This window comes from Chelonia mydas, chromosome 10 (assembly GCF_015237465.2).
Source record: "Chelonia mydas isolate rCheMyd1 chromosome 10, rCheMyd1.pri.v2, whole genome shotgun sequence".
Classification (NCBI taxonomy): Eukaryota; Metazoa; Chordata; order Testudines; family Cheloniidae; genus Chelonia; species Chelonia mydas.
Window position 1 is genome coordinate 30,091,460 of NC_051250.2, and position 17,728 is coordinate 30,109,187.

General features: G+C 54.1%; 1 protein-coding gene across 7 annotated transcripts in view; it reads left to right on the plus strand.

Moving 5' to 3' along the window:
• SEPTIN12 (septin 12) overlaps nucleotides 1-17,728 on the plus strand; it is an 84,482-nt gene that overhangs the window by 49,213 nt on the left and 17,541 nt on the right. For 5 of the 7 annotated variants that reach the window (XM_007055834.4, XM_043523808.1, XM_043523810.1 and 2 more), the window contains one exon: nucleotides 11,573-11,767. In XM_007055834.4, coding sequence (XP_007055896.2) covers nucleotides 11,573-11,767 — 195 coding nt within the window. Of the gene's footprint in view, nucleotides 1-582; nucleotides 1,212-3,197; nucleotides 3,349-11,572; nucleotides 11,768-17,728 lie in introns of those variants that run through there. The other 2 variants (XM_043523811.1, XM_037911098.2) reach the window with 2 other exon arrangements.

The following is a 17,728-nucleotide window of genomic DNA, read 5'->3' on the forward strand; positions in this document are numbered from 1 at the left end:
AGGGTAAATACCCATCAACATGATGCCTGTCTGAAGTGCTCTGCAATGAGCTTCACCTGCTTTGTGTCCCAGGGTTGTAATGTTTACTTGGAGCTGTGAGAAAGTGGAGAACTGGAAGCCTTGAGCAAACAGGCCCTTGGCGGAGTGGAATTCCCCTCCTCATGGCCGGGTCTCTCAGCACCCATGGCACAATGGCAGGAATGCAGCCCGTTCCTCTGTTGCGCCTTCCATGCCAGGAGACGCCAGAGGGTGGCTGAACTTGCCTGCCACTTGTTCGCCAGCTCCCCGCCCCCCATCCCCAGCGCTGCCTCTCTTTCTTTAAACCTTTTCCTTGCTCTTTTCTTTCCTTGCCCCTCCCATAAGGCCCTTCTGCACGCTCCCTCCCTTTGCCGCTGCTCACGAAGATGTGTGGCAGGGTCCAAAGTGGGGTGAGCTGAGGTTTAGAGGTTCAGAGGCAGGATGGTTTGGGTTGCAGCTGCAGGGTTTCTGCGGGTGGGGGGGTTAGTGGCTTATCGTTGGCTGAAAAAGTCACCGCGTCTGAGCCCAGCCAGGCAAATGTCAAGCTATAAACACATTCTACAGAAAGCTTCCTGCGCAGAGACCAAACCCGGGCTCTCCCTGCTGTTGTGGTGGGAAGGAAAGGGCCTCTGAAGTCTGACAGAGCAGCTGGGAGAGGCCTAGTGTCCGCCTAGGAGAGGACTTGCCGTCTGCAGAGTGTGCCATCTTCCCCCGGGAGCTGATCCTGAAGAGCTCAGCAGCCTGTTTTCAAACGCAGCTGCCATGGCACGTCGGCGTGCCAAGCTCCAAGTCAGGCTCTTCGGGCTGGAGAAGAGGCTCCTGGTGGGATGATCTCGGAAGCACCTCGGTTGGCCGCAGGCTTGGTGCTGGTCTCTCGCCCTGCCCTGCCTAGCCCTATCCTTGCACCCCTCGCTGCCCTGCCGCTTCCACCGTTCTCCAGCCCCCGTTGGAACCCCTCCTGGTGCCAGTGACGTTCCCCTCCACCCTCGGCTCTCGTTCCCATGACAACGAGCTCAGTACAGCTCAGCACTCTTGATAGGAAGCCGAAACCACCAAGCAGGAAGCGCAGCATCGGTTTTGCCACCACCCGCTCTGGCCTGAGCGTCATACGCACGAGAAGCGGACGGCTCTGCCCCTGGAGCAGCCCACGCGTGCACAGGGGGCTGGAGACACGGCCCTGCTCTGCCTAGGAGGTAACTGTCCTCTCCCTCTTTTTAACCCCGCTGCCTCGGGGGGGGTCGGGGTGGAGGCGGTTGTGGACCACGTGAAACTGGGCTTACGAATAAGTGCATTGGGCTCCCCCCTGAGGCCTCTGCGGGGCTCTGGGGGTTTGGCCCATCTCTGTTTGTGGCATTTCTCCCTCGTGCGGTGGCAAGCTGAAAATGTGGTCTAGGCTACCCCAGCCAAGAAGGCTCTGAGGCATGAAGCCAGTCAGCGAAGAGACCCATTGACTGTGGGTTGCTGCTCGCTGCCTGCCGCCCTGGCTGGTGTGTACAGTGTGATTTCAGTGTGGTCTGAGATCCCTGTAGGACTGTATAGGTAATTCAGGCCTGTTGTTACCTAGCGGTGAACCCGTGCCCTTCGTTCTCCTCTGGGGTCTGGGTAGTTACCAGATCCATCTGCTCTCCACTGTGGTCATGCAGCCAGTTGTGCCTTACTGGGTCTGCACAGGTGCAGTGCATCTTACCTGGCATGGTACTTCCTGGCACATGCAATGTCCAGGTGCAATGAGCCTGCCACGCAGCTGAGGGAGACGGTGTACCCAGGTGCAGTTTGCCTGCTGCACTGCCAGGCGCATAGAGATGCGGCACACCCATCACGCGGTCTGTCCTACCATACTCCACACACCCAGCTGCCACGTGCTCCTGGATGAAGCAGGCGTGTCCTAACATTGCATTCGCTCCAGTGAAACGTGGCAGCCATTGGCAGAGCAACAGGGCAAGTGGCATTCTAGAACTGTCTGGAGGTAGTCGGGGTGGTGGAGGACCAGCGGTGACGGGTTAAACAAGTGCCGCTTTGGGGTGAAGGTGGCACTTGTTGGGGTTTCCTGTTTCCTCAAGTCACTAGAGAGCAGCTCAGCCTTTGATTCTCCAAGTTCCCGCAGCCGGGCCAGCCCAGCTGTGTGCTGTTCTCTGGCGGGGCTGGGGGACTCTCTGGCAGGTGTGATTTCCTTGTTCTTACCTCTTTCACAGTGTCACTTCTCTGGTGTGTCCTCGTCAGTCGCATGTCCTGCTCATGCCCTGTATTTCCGGGATGTGGCTGGGATTGGGGAGTGGTTGGTTGCACAGAAGGTTCATGCTGTTGGAACCAACTGCAAATAGAGGTCCTTAACATCAGCTGCTGGGCACATGCTCCCCTCCCCCATGCCACCACCAGCCCTACCAGCACTGGGGGGAGGCTGGGATAAAGGCAGCTTGCTGGGTGTTTGGAGGTGGGAGAAGTGCTGCTGGCTGCCAGCTGCTCCGGGGATGCTAACAGTGAGCCATCAGAGTCGTGCACCCTTATTAAAAGGGATCAGAGAACTTGGGCTGGTGCAGGGGGAGCTGATGCAGCAGGGAAGGGGTAGAGCAGGACTCTGACTTTCCCCAGCGGCCCCACACGGGACCCTGGAGCCGAAGCATCCGAAGCAGGTGAGGAGCTGAATCTCAGCTAGTCAGCCGTCGAAGTGCCCTGCAGCCTGAGCTCCGCAGTAGGAGACCGACGTGGTCCACGGGCTTCTTTGTTGTGGCACCAAAACTACAAGGCAGCACAGGGGCTGTTTTCTAGTCCAAAGCTCACCTGTCGACATCCTGTATCAGAGAGAATTGGAAGCCACGGAGACTGCATTTCCCCTTGGGAGGAAGGGGGTGGCTGGAAACTTGTGCTCTGCATGGACAGACCAGGCTTGCCTCCCTGTGAGCAGTCATGCCAGGAGCAGGCCCTCGCTGGAGTGGCTGTGACCAATAATACTGGTCAGCTCTTCTCTAAGCCCAGCCGCGCTGCTGCTCCCAGCCAGGCTGGCTCGCGACACTGAGCATGCCTGGGCAGTTGGGCAAACTTCTTGAATGGGTTTGTTGCTGAAGGAGGGAATCCCAGATGGGGGGGAGGAGGGGAGGATTATTACCATGCGGATCATGTGTGACAGCCTTGATCCCTGTGGGGGAGCTGGCGGAGGGGAGGGGACTGTTCTGTGTACTGACAGACCAGATTGGGAGCCCTGCTGCATTCCCAAACCCGCAGAAGAGGGACTGTCCATGCTCCACACACTGCCCATGGAGCTGGGGAGCGGAGAGCGCCCTGCACTGGCTGCCTTGTAGCCCTGGGCTGGGGATCTCGGCACCTCACAGACAGGTAGGACTCAGACAGTGGAAATGTTGGGGGAGGAACTATGGAGGTGGTAGACAAAGAGCTCAGGGAGGAGGAAAGATGCTGAATCTTCTCTCCGTGCTGCTCACCAGCCCCTTTGTCTCTGCCTCCAAGCAGGCAGGGGTACTGGGCCGATCCCTGCTGGGGACGAGGAGCAGCCCTGCTCCATGGGGTGATGGGTTCTAATGGACAGCCCTTGAATAGCTCTGGAGCCGTGATCTCCCGCATGCTGCTACCCTTGGAGTCACAGCTGGGAGACGGGTCCAGTGGGGGAGAGGGGCGGTCTGAAGCTCAGCTTGTAGAGGGGATTACGTTGTGGAAATCTCTGTGCCCCTGTGTGCATACCCAAACAGGTGCCTATGCGGGGTGTGCATTGTGCACAGGTGGCTGATTACAGGCTGGGGATGCTCCCCTGGCAGGCCTTGGAACCGTAGAGCAGCCTAGCAGGGGCACTGCTCTTCTTAGCCCCATGCTGCCTGCCATCTGGTGTCCACAGTGTCCTCTCGGGGCTGTCAGGTCTCTGAATCCCGTGATTGGTGTCAAGGTACAGGGAACGTGTCTGCTCACTCCTGCTGCAGCATGGTTCCCAGCCTCCCCCAGGACCTGGGACACTGGCCTCTCTCCCTTTGGAGATGCTCATTTAAGATGGCTCCACACCTCGGTTCTTATTGCTCTGAATGCCCATCTGTCCTTCTACTGCCTTAAGATCCATGGGGGCGGGGGGGGAGGCAGAACAAGTCCCGCCTGATCTGCAGGTGCGAGCAGATGAGCAGGAGCATCCTGTAGCCTCCCTACAGCCACCTGGCATCCTAGTAATCTAGCCTGCCCCTGGAGACTATGCATTGAGATGGATGCTTTGAATTTTGGTATATGGGTCTTAAGATGAGGACGGGGGCAACATGTTTAGGTAGAGCAAGAAACCCAGACCCTGGGCTGGAATTCCCACCTGGACTGATGGCCTGTGCTGGTCTGCCATACTGGTACTATGGAGCCACCAGGCATTGTGGGCTGGCCTGGTCCTTATTGTCCTTAACCCAAAACTCAGCAACCCTTTAGGTAGCCCCTCTAGCAGCACTGTTTGGCTGAGATCAGAGTATTGGGTGAATGGCGGCTGGGGCTGGTGTGAGGCCCCCAGGAGGGGAGCTGGGCACTCATGGGGGTGAGAGACCAGCAGGTTGCCTGGGTGCAGGTTGGGATGGATGGATTATTTCGTTATTTCTGCTTCTTATCCATGATGGTGAGTGAGGGGCCGTGCTGGGCGCTGGTCTGCATGGAGGGGGTTGGGCAGGACAGTTGTGGGACTGGTGGTTGCTTATGATAGACATTGTTACCTGCCCTGGGGGTTCTTATTCAGGCCCCTAGCTGCCACCCCCCAGTGAGCACCTTTGGGCAACGGAGAAGGCTGAACAAGGCTGCTGTGCACCGGCATATGGAGGACCCAAGGGAATAGTTGGTGTGATGGCTTGTGCCCCTCACTGCTGCGGTGTGCAGGGGAGGGGAGACAGGAAGAAACCATCACACTTGTCAGTGCAAGAGGTGTAAATCAAAGGCAAGATGTTTGGACTCAATTCCTTTGGGGTATCAATTCCCAGAAGTGCAAGGTGCTAGCGAGCAAGGCTCTGGTTCACTGTTCGGGCTGTTGAATGCTGAGTTGCTGGCTAGCACAGTTAATGCCATCCTTGATTTGATAACGGATGAGGCCCCGACTTTGTGTGCATAATCAAGATGACCCTGCAGATGCCTCGTTGGGACGGTAGTCTCTGGCTGGCTACTACGGTAGTGATTAAATAGCCAAGGGCTAGCAGTGCTAGATGATCGTAATGTCCAGGTAGATGGCAATCCGGGCATGGTTCAGATTTCCGTGACTGCCAGGACAGCAATTGGACTGCTTTGAGTGGCTGTCAGCTCCCTTGAAAGACTGTCTGTGTTGGGTCTGGTTTTGAATTGGGAGCGCATGTTGGAGGAGGCATTGATGCTACCCTCCGGCATGGACCATCCGTGGTCTCTTAGTTTTGAGGTTGGGGCACACCACTCCTTACAAAGCCAATGGCCTGTTTTGATGGCCCACCTTGAGAGGTTGAGGACACCATTGAGGACACCATTGACACCACAGATAAGGCTGTTCAATCAGGCCACTCTGTTGATGGTTTAGGATTTCATCATCTGTCTTTCATCCCTCCCCTCGTTGCTCCAGTGGCCCTGAAATACCCTCTGTGCTGGCCTTGCCCTCACAGTCACCATGGTTTCCTGATGAGCTGTAAGAGGGGAGACAGCTAGCACGCTGGTGGCAGCGGTCCTGTGCTAAGTCCAATGGAACATGTGCCCTATGGCTGTACAGGAAGCAATGGCTTCTTCACTTCCATCATAGCAGCCACACAACTGTCCCGAGTGGCAGACAGCTTGGCGAATCCTCGCTGTGTCCACTGGGTTACCCGACTGAGTTTTCCCACCAAGAAAAATTTTGCAGAGAAATGTGTTTGAGTCCAGCTGTCTACGCCGTGGAAACAGCGCTGTGCGTTGAGGGAAGTAAAAGTGCATCGTCTTCTGCCGCGGGTGTCGCTCACTGGGGTGGCGAAAGTGCCAGCATTACAAGTCGTGAGCTGGAGCCTTGTCCTTCCTGCCGGTGAAGGCTCGCGGGGAAGTACGGGATCCACTGTGGGTCAAGGCTGTCAACAAGTGCCCGTAGTTCTTAAGGAATCGACGATGAGGGCCATGCTCAAGAAACCAACTTTTGACACTGACAATCTGGCTGACTACTGACCTATGGCACGTCTCCTACGTTTAGACAAGGAGATGTGTGCGCTGGGGCAACTCTGGTGGCTTCTTGGTATCTCAGACTTGCTAGCCTCAGTTAATCAAGGTATGGGATTGGAACTGTACCAGCTGAATTCATTGATGATCTCCTCCTAGCGATGGAGGAAAACAAGTTGTCTGTGCCAGTTCTCTCAGACTTGTTGTCAGCCTTTGATGCCATTCATAATGAGGTTTTTGCTGACATACTTGCAGACCTGGGGGAGAGGATCCATCATTACCTTTCAGAATAGCAGTGGGAAGTCATTCCTCTGCCCAAGGCGTTCTCTTGTGAGGGATCCCGGTGACCAACGTTGTCACTGCTTCTGCTCCATGTGTATATGAGGCTGCTGGGAGAGTTAATGAACAGGCCTTGGATTGCTGTTGACCCCTAGCTCTGCATCTCTCACCTCTGACCTGAGCAGAAGAATGAAATACCCAATGGCTAGATGAGCTTTTCTTAGAGCTTTTCTAAATACAGAAATTGTTCTGACTTAAACTAAAGTTGTGATGATACACTGAGTTAGTTAAATGTACAGGTGCAAGCTAACCCAATGTAAACCAGGTGTAGACTAACATGAGTGTCCACACACAATGAGGTACCCATTGAAAGTAGCGCCTAGTAGTTAAACCAAAGCAACCCTTCTGTAGGCCAGGCCTTTGATGAGGGCTTACCGGCTGTGACGCAGTCCAGAGAAGAGAAGGCTGGCTTGAGTGAGGCACCGTGTCTGTCAAACAGGTGCCTGAGTTTCGCGCGGTGTTAGATCCTGAGCCCCTCCTGGATGTGCCTTTGGCCAACAGTTCTGGTATTTTCCTCTGCACCTGGCGAAGTGAATGCGACCTCTTGTCTCTGAAGCAGGGTCCTTGCCACTAGTATCCACACCCTTGTCACCTGGAGGCTAGACTGCTGTAATGTGCTCTGCATTGGGCTGCACCTCTAGACCATCCAGAACCTGAAATTAGTGCAGAATCCCACAGCCTGCTCCATACTTTCATTAAATCAGTGCTCTGGGAGGTGTACCGGCTTCCAGGTGGGATTCAAGGCATTGGGTTTAACCTCGGAAGCGCTCTATGGTCTCGGACCTGGAAACCACGCCATGATGTACTGCCACAGTTGAGATCTGCTGTGGTGCTTGAACACTGCCAGTATAAACGAGGGAGCTACCAACAGGATGTTGTCCAAGAGGTGTCCTCAGGTTTGGAATCCGCTCCTTCGATCTGCCAGAGCAAGCCCATCTTTGTTTTGGGAGGGCGTGGGCTGAGGTTTGGAGCGGCTTCATGGCTGCATATGTCTGGCCAGCATTTGTACTGTGCGGCTTGACTTGTGGTAGGCACCCAGAATGTAGGCTGAGATTCAAAGGTCTTAATTCTCTGGCAGGTGAGTGCTCCCAGCACAAAGTGCCATCCATGATGCTGGGTTAAGTGCTCTTGTTGGCACAGGGGCTGACTGGCCCAGAGTTGAGGCCCATCAGTGAGATGGTGGGGGGGAAGCGTGCACTGCTTTTGCCCATGCTGTGTCTTTTCTGAAGGTTATAGATGGGTTCAGAGCTGTTAATTTAGCCTGTTCCATGGAGCTCCCTATGCTCCATGCCAACTTCTTAGAAGTTTGGTGACTCCTGTGCATATGTTTCCCTTCCCCACATGCCAGCCATCTGGTTTCAGTATGACTCTGAAATCCAGTGCAAAGAGCTTTTCACGCAGCATTTGCATCTGAGCCTGAACCGAGCTGTTTAAAAAATCCTGACCCTGCCTCAGTGTGAAATCTCTCCTGACTCCTGCACCAGAGTGCCTGGGCTAAGTTTGCAAGCTTCTCGGCGTGCCCCAAGCCCCTAGCCAGATCTTGCGAGCTTGTCACTACTCAAGAAGCATGTGTTGATGAACTCTGAGCCATTGTCCCAGCCTTGGCTGTGTCTGAGAGGTTGCCAGGGCAGCTGGAAAGAGGCGCTTCTCTCTCCACATCCCCTCTTTCTCCCAGTGTGTACAACCCATCATCTGGGAGGGAGCCAGATCCCACGCTACATCTGGATAACAGTGCAAAGGCTCAGGAGTAAAACTGCAGACGCCGCTCGATCAACCCCATCCCTTCCCCCTCTGCTGCAGCAAACAGCAAAAACTGTGCAAAGTAACTGGGGCCACCGCTGTCCTGTGACATGATCCCTTTGCTGCATTGTCAGTGATCATGCCACATTTGTGCGATGGCTGTTACTCTCTCACCCTATTCTGTATCTGACCCATGCATCATTGTAGACAGAAGGGAGTGAGAAGCACAAGCTGCATCTAAGGGCCACCAAGAAGATAGTCCAAAACAGGAGGCACAGGGCCCTAGGGGGCAGGAGAACACCCAGGTATTATGTGTCCCAGTGATTATCCTTGAGACTCTCCTAGTGGCTCTGGGCGTGAGTGTCAGTCATCTGTGCTGTGCACCAACAAGGAAATATCCTGCCAAAGCGATCTGGTTATTGGTCAGGCAGAGGCTGGCCCAGAAGGCGTTCAGCAGTCTTGCCTCATGCCTGTCTCTGTTGACTTGTAAAAATCTCAGGTCCAGAGCTGGAGACTTGAGCGCTCAGGCATCCTGTCTCCAGGGTACCTTGTGACCTCACCTGCCACCTACAGGAGGAGGCTGCAGCATGAGGGTTTCTTGGCGTATGGGCGGGATCTGGGTCCTGTTGTGCTCTCTCTCTCTCTGCCAGGCAGCGTTTGTAGAATAAAATGTTCACTTGCTATGGCCTGGCATCCTGGGTATAAATTAAAGCTGGGGGGTGTCTTCTAATTCAGCAAAGGCAGGGACTGTCTCTCTGAGTGTGCGAAGTGGGGAGGGGAAGGATGGGCCCGGGGTTAGGGTGCTAGCCCAGCAGTTGGCAGACGGGATTCAATTTTGTGTTCTGCCACAGGCTCCCTGTGTGACCTCGGTCAAGTCCCTTGGCCTCTCTGTGAAAGTTTCCCCATCTGTTGAATGGGGATAATAGCAGTGCCCTATTACCTACACAGGGTAATACATTAACGATTGTGTGGGGCTCAGATACTATGGTGAGGGGGGCATATTAGTGCCTTTGGTAGTCAGACACAGCACCAAGCAAAATGTGAGTGTATTGGAGGCTTCTCAGTACTACTGTAATACAAGTAATATAAGCTCCTCCTCAATCCAATGGTGGCATGTTGTAAAGGTTAATTTGCTTTGCTAGGCGCATTCCTGTGTGCCATTGATGGGAAACCTTTATTGGTCCTGCCACCAACCATCACCGCCCTTCTGCTGGTCACAGAGCCACAGGGGTCTGAGATTGAGCCAGGGTGGGGGAGGTGTGCTCTCTAGTCCGTCGTCTAGCACCAGAGGAACTAGATGCTGCCTATGTTTCTGCTTGGACTTGACGGTAGTGTCTGGGATATTCGCCCTCCCGCTTTGTGTGCGTCACAATGGCACTTCCATGGGACTCTCCGTTATCCTTCATGTGGCTGGAATCCTCAATCTGCGAACCCAGCTGTGGCTGTGTGGCCAGCTGGCCATGTGCCCTGGCAGGGTGAACTCATTCAGACCCTGACCTCCTTGTGTTTGTACAGCACCAAGCGCAGCAGGGCTCCAAGCTTGGTTGGCAGCCCCTACATGCTACCATAAGGCATGTAATAAATGAGTCAGGTTGTGCTTGCTACCTGGTAGCAACGGCCAGGCCCCGGTGAGAATACCAGTCTCCCATGTCGATGTCGGGGCAATCTGTGCTGGGATCCTCAGCCCCCTTCCACCCGTTAACCCAGTCTGCTCCCCGCGCAGTAGCCATTCGGGTTCCACTGCTGACACCCCGTTATCGCCGAGTTGCAAAGTGGGTTCCTGTGGCTTTTGCATCCCCTGGAGAATCTGCCCTTGAGAAACTGCTGCTGCACACAGTGGGCTGGGCTGCTTGCACGTACTGTGGAGGCCTGTCAGGGTAATCACACCAAATCCCAGCCCTGCCCACGGGTTGGAACAATCGGGTACCATGCGCCCAGGCACTTTGGGGTGCAGCCTGTGGTGGGACCGTTGGAACTAGACTGAGCACAGCCCTAGTACGTCACAGCGGGGAGGATGGTCGAGGTGCCGCGCACAACGGAAAGGGTTTACGGCAGGGCGTATTTTGGGACCTTTTGTGGGGGTGGTGACAGAAACAGAGCCTCGTGATTTAAGGCAGTTCTCACTCCAAGCCTCAGCCCCCAACCTCTAGATTTACCTGCTAACCCCCTGCTGTTAGCTCCAGATATGTAAATACATGCTGGCCTCCAGAGACTGTCTCCAACCAGCCACGCCCTGCAGAAAGCGTAAACGGGACCGGGGGAGTTTCACTTCCTCAGCCATTTTTGCAAAATGAATGTTTTCAGACTCCTGAGCTGCAAGCTGGAGCAAGGCCTGACCCGGGGCAGTCTCTGAGCCTCTGCACTTACAGGGCTCTTTGTGATGCCCGTTGGTTCTAGCGTGCCAGTGACAGGGCACGGTGTGTGGAACTGGGAGGATCCTGCCAGACACTGCTGCCCTTCCTGTTTCTCTGCCTGTGGCTGAGCTCAGGTGGATTCCGAGCAGGTGGGAGACTGACAGAGCAAACACACAGGCTGCAGTCAGACCTGTGCTCCCTTCCGGGTGGGTATCTCCTGGAAGCCTTCTGCAGTTTTGGCCTTCTCTTCAGAGGCCTCTTTGCTGTCCTGTAGAATCCCAGATGGTGCAGCACAGCCCCCCTGCTCTGCCATCCTCTCCTTTGCTCTTGGAAGCATGGTAGATGGGGGCCAGATGTACAGCTCCTGGAGGACAGACTGGGAAACTAGCTGCAAAGCTGCAGAGGGGTCCAGGTCATGAGCTCATCAAGAGAGGTGCCCATGGAATTCCCTTCTCCAGTGGTGCTAGACCAGGGTGAATTTCACAACCTAGGCCAGGAGAATGGCTGTGACTTTGAGCTCCCCATACAGTCTGGAAGCCTGATGGCTTTCTTTATTTAGGGAACTGAAATATATTTGCAGCTGAGCATGCTCTAGAACAGTGGTTCTCAACCTTTCCAGACTACTGTACCCCTGAAGCCTGAGCCCGGGGCTAAAGCATGTAACTTAGCTTTGCGGGGCCCCTCGTGGTGTGGGGCCCAGGGCAATTGCCCTGCATGCCACCCCCTAATGCCAGCCCTGCACTTGCAACCCCCTAAACCCATCCTATGACCCTCCCCCAGGTTGAGAAACACTGATCTAGATGAGTTGAGTCCCCCCGGAAGACCTGCCTACCCCCAGGGATACGTGTGCCCCTGGGTGAGAAGCACTGCTCTAGAATCCTTATTAACAAATTTATTTTTGGGCACAGGGGTTGGCTCTAATGATTTTTAGATTATTCCTAACCTCAACGCATTTGTGTGTTTTTGTTTGTATCACTTGGTGAAGCCGCCAAGTATCTAACTCAGGAATCTCCTTCCCCTACCAGGGAGTAGCCCGGAGCCAGGGTGTATCAGCATGGAGGGGCAGCCCGTCCAGCCAGTGCCCGAGGAGACGCCCCGCAATGCTAACCCGGCCAATGTGGGGCTGGAGCTCTTTGGCTACGTGGGCATCGAGGCGGTGCTGGATCAGATGAGGATCAAGACCATGAAAACAGGCTTCGAATTCAACCTCATGGTTGTAGGTGAGCGCTGGGTTTAACTCCCATGGTGAACTGCTCCCCCTCTCCCTGGGCTTTGCAGAGGGATGCTGATGGGGGCGCTGTGGTGGGGAAACCCGCACTGCTGGAGTCCCAGCTGGTCCTGTCACCTGGCCAGGATCTAACAGCATTGCTGTGCTCTGTGAACATGAACCATGGCTCTGTTCTCACCTTGGTCACAGCAGGCCCCTGGCAGAGGGAGGGAGGCACAGGCAGCTGACAGGCATTCCTGGCCTGTGTCACATGGTGCCATGCAGCCCCCAGCTTAGGGCAGCAGTTCTGATGATCCTGCAAAGCTGGCAAAGGGCAGAGAGGATGCCTGGGATGTGGTGTTAACACCTTCTCGGTAAATAAAGGGCCCTGTCCCAGCTCAGGTGCTTCCTCCTGGAGTGAAGGCTGCAGTTTTGCGTGTGGTGGGGCGAGCATTCTTCTCTCTCTGCTGGGAGATGTGTATGTCCCTCGCGCCCGCTGTCTGTGGGGGTCATCCTCTCTGCTGTCTCCCTCTTTCAGCTGCTGGGATGTTGCGTGCTAGCTACCCTCTCCCTCTGCATCCATCACAGCATGACATCCTCTGTCCCTTTCCACCTAGCAGGGACACTTCCTACTAGTTCCTACCCCAGTCCAGGACTTCAGGGTTCCCAGAGCCTTTTCTGGACTCACTAGGCTGATAAAAACACCCAGCACTGTGCCAGGCCCTGCTCAGCTGTTGTCTCATTGTCAGCTGAGCCATGTTCATGTGGTCTTACTTCAGCTTGCATCAATATTGGAAGGGGAGCAAAGGCGTAGGAGAGGAATGATCAGTTTCTTCAGAGATGCAGAGAAATTGGAGCTCAGGGGGTTGGGAGGGGAGAGGAACCTAGACATGGCGCTGGGGTCGTGGTAACCAGGTTGCAGCAGCCTTCCCAGGACAGCAAGTTGTATTTGCAACTTGTTTCCTTAATACTGAGGTGGGGTTGGGGTGCTGGGCAGGAGTGGGGGAGGGGAGAGAGGGAGGGCTTGAGTAAGCGAAGATGTCTATCTCGAGAGGAAAACCCCAATGTGAAATGCTCGCTTTCACTCAGCCTGCCCCCTGCTTCCTTAAAGCCCGGCTCGCAGACAGAGAACCGAGAAGAAACAAGCTGGGATTGCTGAGTTACTGTCTCGGCTCGGATAGTCACGAATGTGCACGTGGTGCTCCGAACCGAATGCCCAGCTCCAGGGAGACTGGCCGTTTTGCATGCACGGCGAGGCCTGTTCAGACTGGTCCGGGGAACTGCCCGGCCCGCTGGCAATGGCGCAGTGTGCGGGAGGCCAATGAACTTGGGGCCAGTAATGTGGTGGTGTCAGAATGAAAGACGTAGCTGAAATCCTGGTGCCTAAATTCAAACCCAGCGTGAGCACCAACGGCTTGGCCTGGCTGGCTCTGGTATTTCAGGGTTTGCTCTCTGCCTATGACAGGCCATGAAAAAGGGAAGCAAGAGTGGGCAGAGTGAAAGCAAATACACAGCGTGGGGAAGATGGCAGAGGGGTGGTCTGATCGGATCTGTCCCATTTCCTGGATTATGAACTCTGGGGGGTTGTGCAACACCTAGCCCAGAAGACCCTGATCTGGCCTGGGACCTTTGGGTCCCAGTGCAATACAAATTAATAGCTTTTGGGAGCTTCTGGCCCAGAGCTTCTGCACTACAATGATTTCAGCCTAGCTTTGACTTAACTTGCTGTAGCTCCATTGATTTCAGAGGAGACAGTGAGTCACTGTCGCTTTACCCCGGCTGAGGATCTTGCCCTCTATGAAGAGAACCCTGGGTGTGCTCCGCAGCTGGAAAAAACATGTCAAGAAAGAATCAGCTGGGGGAAGGGCTGGGATTGGTTAGATAACAGAAGTGTGTGCGCACAGCGGGGTGGGGGAGAAGGGCTGGGAACCTGAGCTACCTCTGGGAACCCAAAAAACAGTTCAAAGAGTTCTCAAAGCTACGAAATTCCATGCGGATTTCTTCTCCGGGAGAGAAGGGCACTTGTATGGAATTCCTGTGGTGCCTGCGTACTCGGAGAGAGACTGCCAGGGGCCAGAGGGGAAGCCAGAAGCATTCACATATCATGGGCTTAAACCAAGGTCAGCGGGCTGCACTTTCCAAGGAGGCGTCTGGATGAAATGGAGCCGGGGATGAGCAGGCTGGGAGCCAGAACAGCTCTCTCTGAGTGGGGCGGAGGGAGTGTTACAGCTCTGCAATGGATCCTAATAACCGGGGGAGTGTGACCATCTGGCTAGAGAGATAGTGAGGCTGGAAATGAGAAGGAAGGGCTGTGAACAGAGCAAGCAATGAGAGAGTCAGATCCCAGGATGGGCGCTGGGACACTGCATCAAGGATGGCTGTAGAAAGTCCAGCTACGGGCTAACTGCAGCCGACACTGCTTGTCTTTAATCCAAAGCTGAGGTCTATAGAGGGTACTGGTCTGAGCGGGCATTGCTTCCTCAACCCACCTAGACGCACTGTATGCTAATCGGGAGTCTGGGCAGGCCACGCCTCTGGAGTAAAGATGAGGTGACTGCAACATGCTGTCATGGGAATGAGGCGCAGCCCTCACGCTCCTTGCAAGGTGTCAGTTTGCCCCTCAGCTGGCCGAAGGTTGACTCTGACTTTAGGTGGAAGGACTAAAAGGCTTCCCCCTGCCAGGTGCTGAGCATCCTTCCTTCCCCTACCATCAGCGAGAGCATCCGGCACAAGGCTGTGGTAATGTCGGGCCCAGACGATAGACTATTAATACTTAATATCTGTATTGTACTAGCACTCAAAGGGCCCAGATTGGCCCTGTTGTGCTTGGCGCTAGATTTGAGGACTTGGGATAGACACACTCTGGCTTTTCTCTGCATGACCTGTAACAGGGAGAGGCAGAGTAGAAACAGGTCAGCCCCACATGCCAAAATCATGAGTCAGGCCTCGAAAATCATGAGATTTCAAAATAATACATTTAGGGAGAGTATTTGCCATCTGGCTTTTGAGTCTTTAGGGGTCACTTTTGCAAGCTTTTCTCTGCCACCCTGAGGTCTAGGAACTTAGTGTTTAATGACAGCTGGGATTCCCATGTGATCCCATGGCTCCAGGAGCTGGAGCTTTAAGAAAAATGAGACTTGTGACAAAATCATGTGTGTTGGCAACACAGGGCCATGGCTGTTGATTTTTGAGACCTGGGAGGAGGCAGAGGCAGTGACCGTAATCCACAGATGTGTGTACTCAGCACCCGAGTGAGACCAGTCAAGGGCCTGATCATTAGGATTCAGCAGAGCCGGTTTTGGACGAATGTGGGGAAATGCAGAGTGAAATACAACTAGATAAAGCAGCAGAATGGGGAGCACGGAGATGAGGCCAGAGAATTGTGTTCAGATACATTCTGTCAGTCCGTGGTATGGAACTGCTTTAAGCTTCTAGAGTTCGGCACATGGAACAGTTGTTTGACAGCTTGTGAAATCTGTATTTAAAGGGGAAAGAACATTAAAATGACCATACTTTAAAAACTAAACCTCTTCACTCTGTTACTATTAACACCTTAGATAATTCTAAGGGCAGCAATTGACAAACCCCTGTTTATTCTTCATGTAGTTTCCTTCTTGCGTTCTACTCACCTCTGGCAATTGAACGAATCCCTTTCACTCTCAGGCAGTGGGGAATGCAACTGGATGCTGCAGTATCTCTATAAGGCATGTTTAAATCCACCCCTAGCGTTTAATGAAAATGCAACAACCACGAAGCAGTTCAGTTTTATATCACCTTGTGTTTACAAAACCTAAACGTTGACCTGAGTGGCCCTTAAAATAACAGGTCCAGATCCCCAGCCGGTGTAAATCAGCAGAGCTCCGTTGACTTTAGTGAAGCCACATTAGCTTAAATCATCTGCTGAGCTGGCCTGAAATATCTATTTTCATTGGAGTTAGAGTTTTGAAAATCTGTTCTTTTAATTTAAAACAACCTCTATTGGTGGGCTACAGTTAGTCAGATTCATCTAACTTTAAACTTACCATCAGTCCTCTTGGCTCTTTCATCTCTGCACCATATTTCACTGATTGTTTTCCTCCAATGGCACAGTTTTGGACCAGCTCCAGCCTCCAGATCCAAACTTCCCCAAAGCTCTGAGGCATTTGGATCTGGAGTCTTGCTTTGCCCACTTTGCTGCCAACCCTTTGCAGTGCTTCATTTCCATTCCCACCCCCAACATATTTAGAATCTTTTCTCTTTGGCCCCGGCTTGGCACTGTACCTCACCAAATCTTTATGGAGCTTTTTCTAAAGCCTTGGGTATGTGCTCTGTCCAGCAATAAATACTCCCAGATCAAGAGAAACAAGCCAACATGGAGATGTCAGAAAGTAATCCAGGGGAAGAAAGATGGCTCTGTGGAGCATAAACTATCAGCTAGAGAGGAGGACGGGGAAGATTACAGGATAATGGTTTTAAAAGAGCTAAGCAATGATAAGAAAAGCAAAGAGAACCAAACCCAAGGGAGTCAGATAAATCACTAAGGATTCCTCCACGCACTGGAGGAGCCAAGAGGCAGGTGAAGGAGACAGTGATAGCTTCAGGAGAATTTAACAGGCAATTTACTTTTTAGCAAAAGAGCTGGGCCCTCACGCGGTGACCTCAGCCGGGCAGAGGAGAGTGAGAGAGAGACATGCTGCCATAGGATCTCTGCATCCCAGTCACTGGAGGGGATAATATTGCTGGGCTTCATCTGATACTCTGGAGGGGGAGGGGGAGGGGAAGGGGGCCCACCGAGCCCACCTCGGCGTCGAATCCCATGCATCCCAGAGACCCCCCTCTGCAGGCCTGGGCCATGTTCCCCTCAGCGGGGAGGGGAGGGCGGAAGCAGATGCAGAGGGCAGATCCCGAAGGAGCTGGAGAGTGAAATCGGAGCAGTGAATGGAAAGGGGGTGGGGCTCCTCGCCAGAGGAGAGGCAGGTTTGCACTCTCCCCCACATCAAACAGCCCCTGCTCTTAGCTCCCCGCCCCCGGTCTGAGGGGCCCCAGGGCTATTGGAGGTGCCAGAAGAGGGAGCAATCTGCCCTCTCTCCCAGCGAGAGAGCCACCCCCGGCCTCTAACCACGAGGGCTCTGTGGCCCGCAGCTGAATGGCGAGCCAGTGTGCATCTGCTAGCATGCCCTGGCTTGCCCAGGAGGGCAGCAGCATCAGGGCCCAGCAGGGCATGTAGAGGGACCCAGGAGGCCAGGCCAAGCCAGCCAATTGCAAATGCGAACATTCAAGCTAAGGGCTTCCAGCTGTGTGCCGGGGCTCTGCACATCTGCTTCTCATCAGCCCAGGGAATTTTTCATATGGACAAATTTGACATTTTGATTTAAAAGGGAGAGGGAGGGAGATTGGAGCTGCCTGGGACAGGGAGAGGAAACCCCCTCCTGCCAGATAAACCCTACCTCGAGAGAGCATGTGCTGAACTAGCAGGCGGCCGGGGGGCGAGGGGGAAGATCTCTATCACCAGGCCCCATGGCTGTCCCATGACCATAGAGCTACTGCATAGCAAGGCTGACTCCATGCCTGCTTCCCCTTGCTCAGTTGCCTGTGACTGCTGCCTCCCCCTCGCAAAGGAAGGGGCATTTTCAAGTGAACTGCAGCTGGCCAGCTTCCAGCGCTGAGTATCTGCAGCCCCCCCAAACCTACTCTAATAAAACAAGCACCTCCAAGTTCCTGGGCGCTGCAGAGTGCTGGACTCTTTAATTAAAACACTTTTGATGATGCCCAGAGCCGGAGAGCATGGGTGGGTTCCCTCTCTGCCTATTTGCATCTGACTGGGGGCCTCCTGTCAGCCCCAAGCTTTCTGGGATGCTCCCAAAGGGCTGTTCCACTCTTTCCTCCTCATTGTATCTGTTTTTTGTTGGTTGTTTCTAACTCCTTCCTCTGAAACATCAGAGATGGCTACGGGTGGTGTGGTGAGTTTGGCAGTCAGATTGGCAGTGACCTTGGG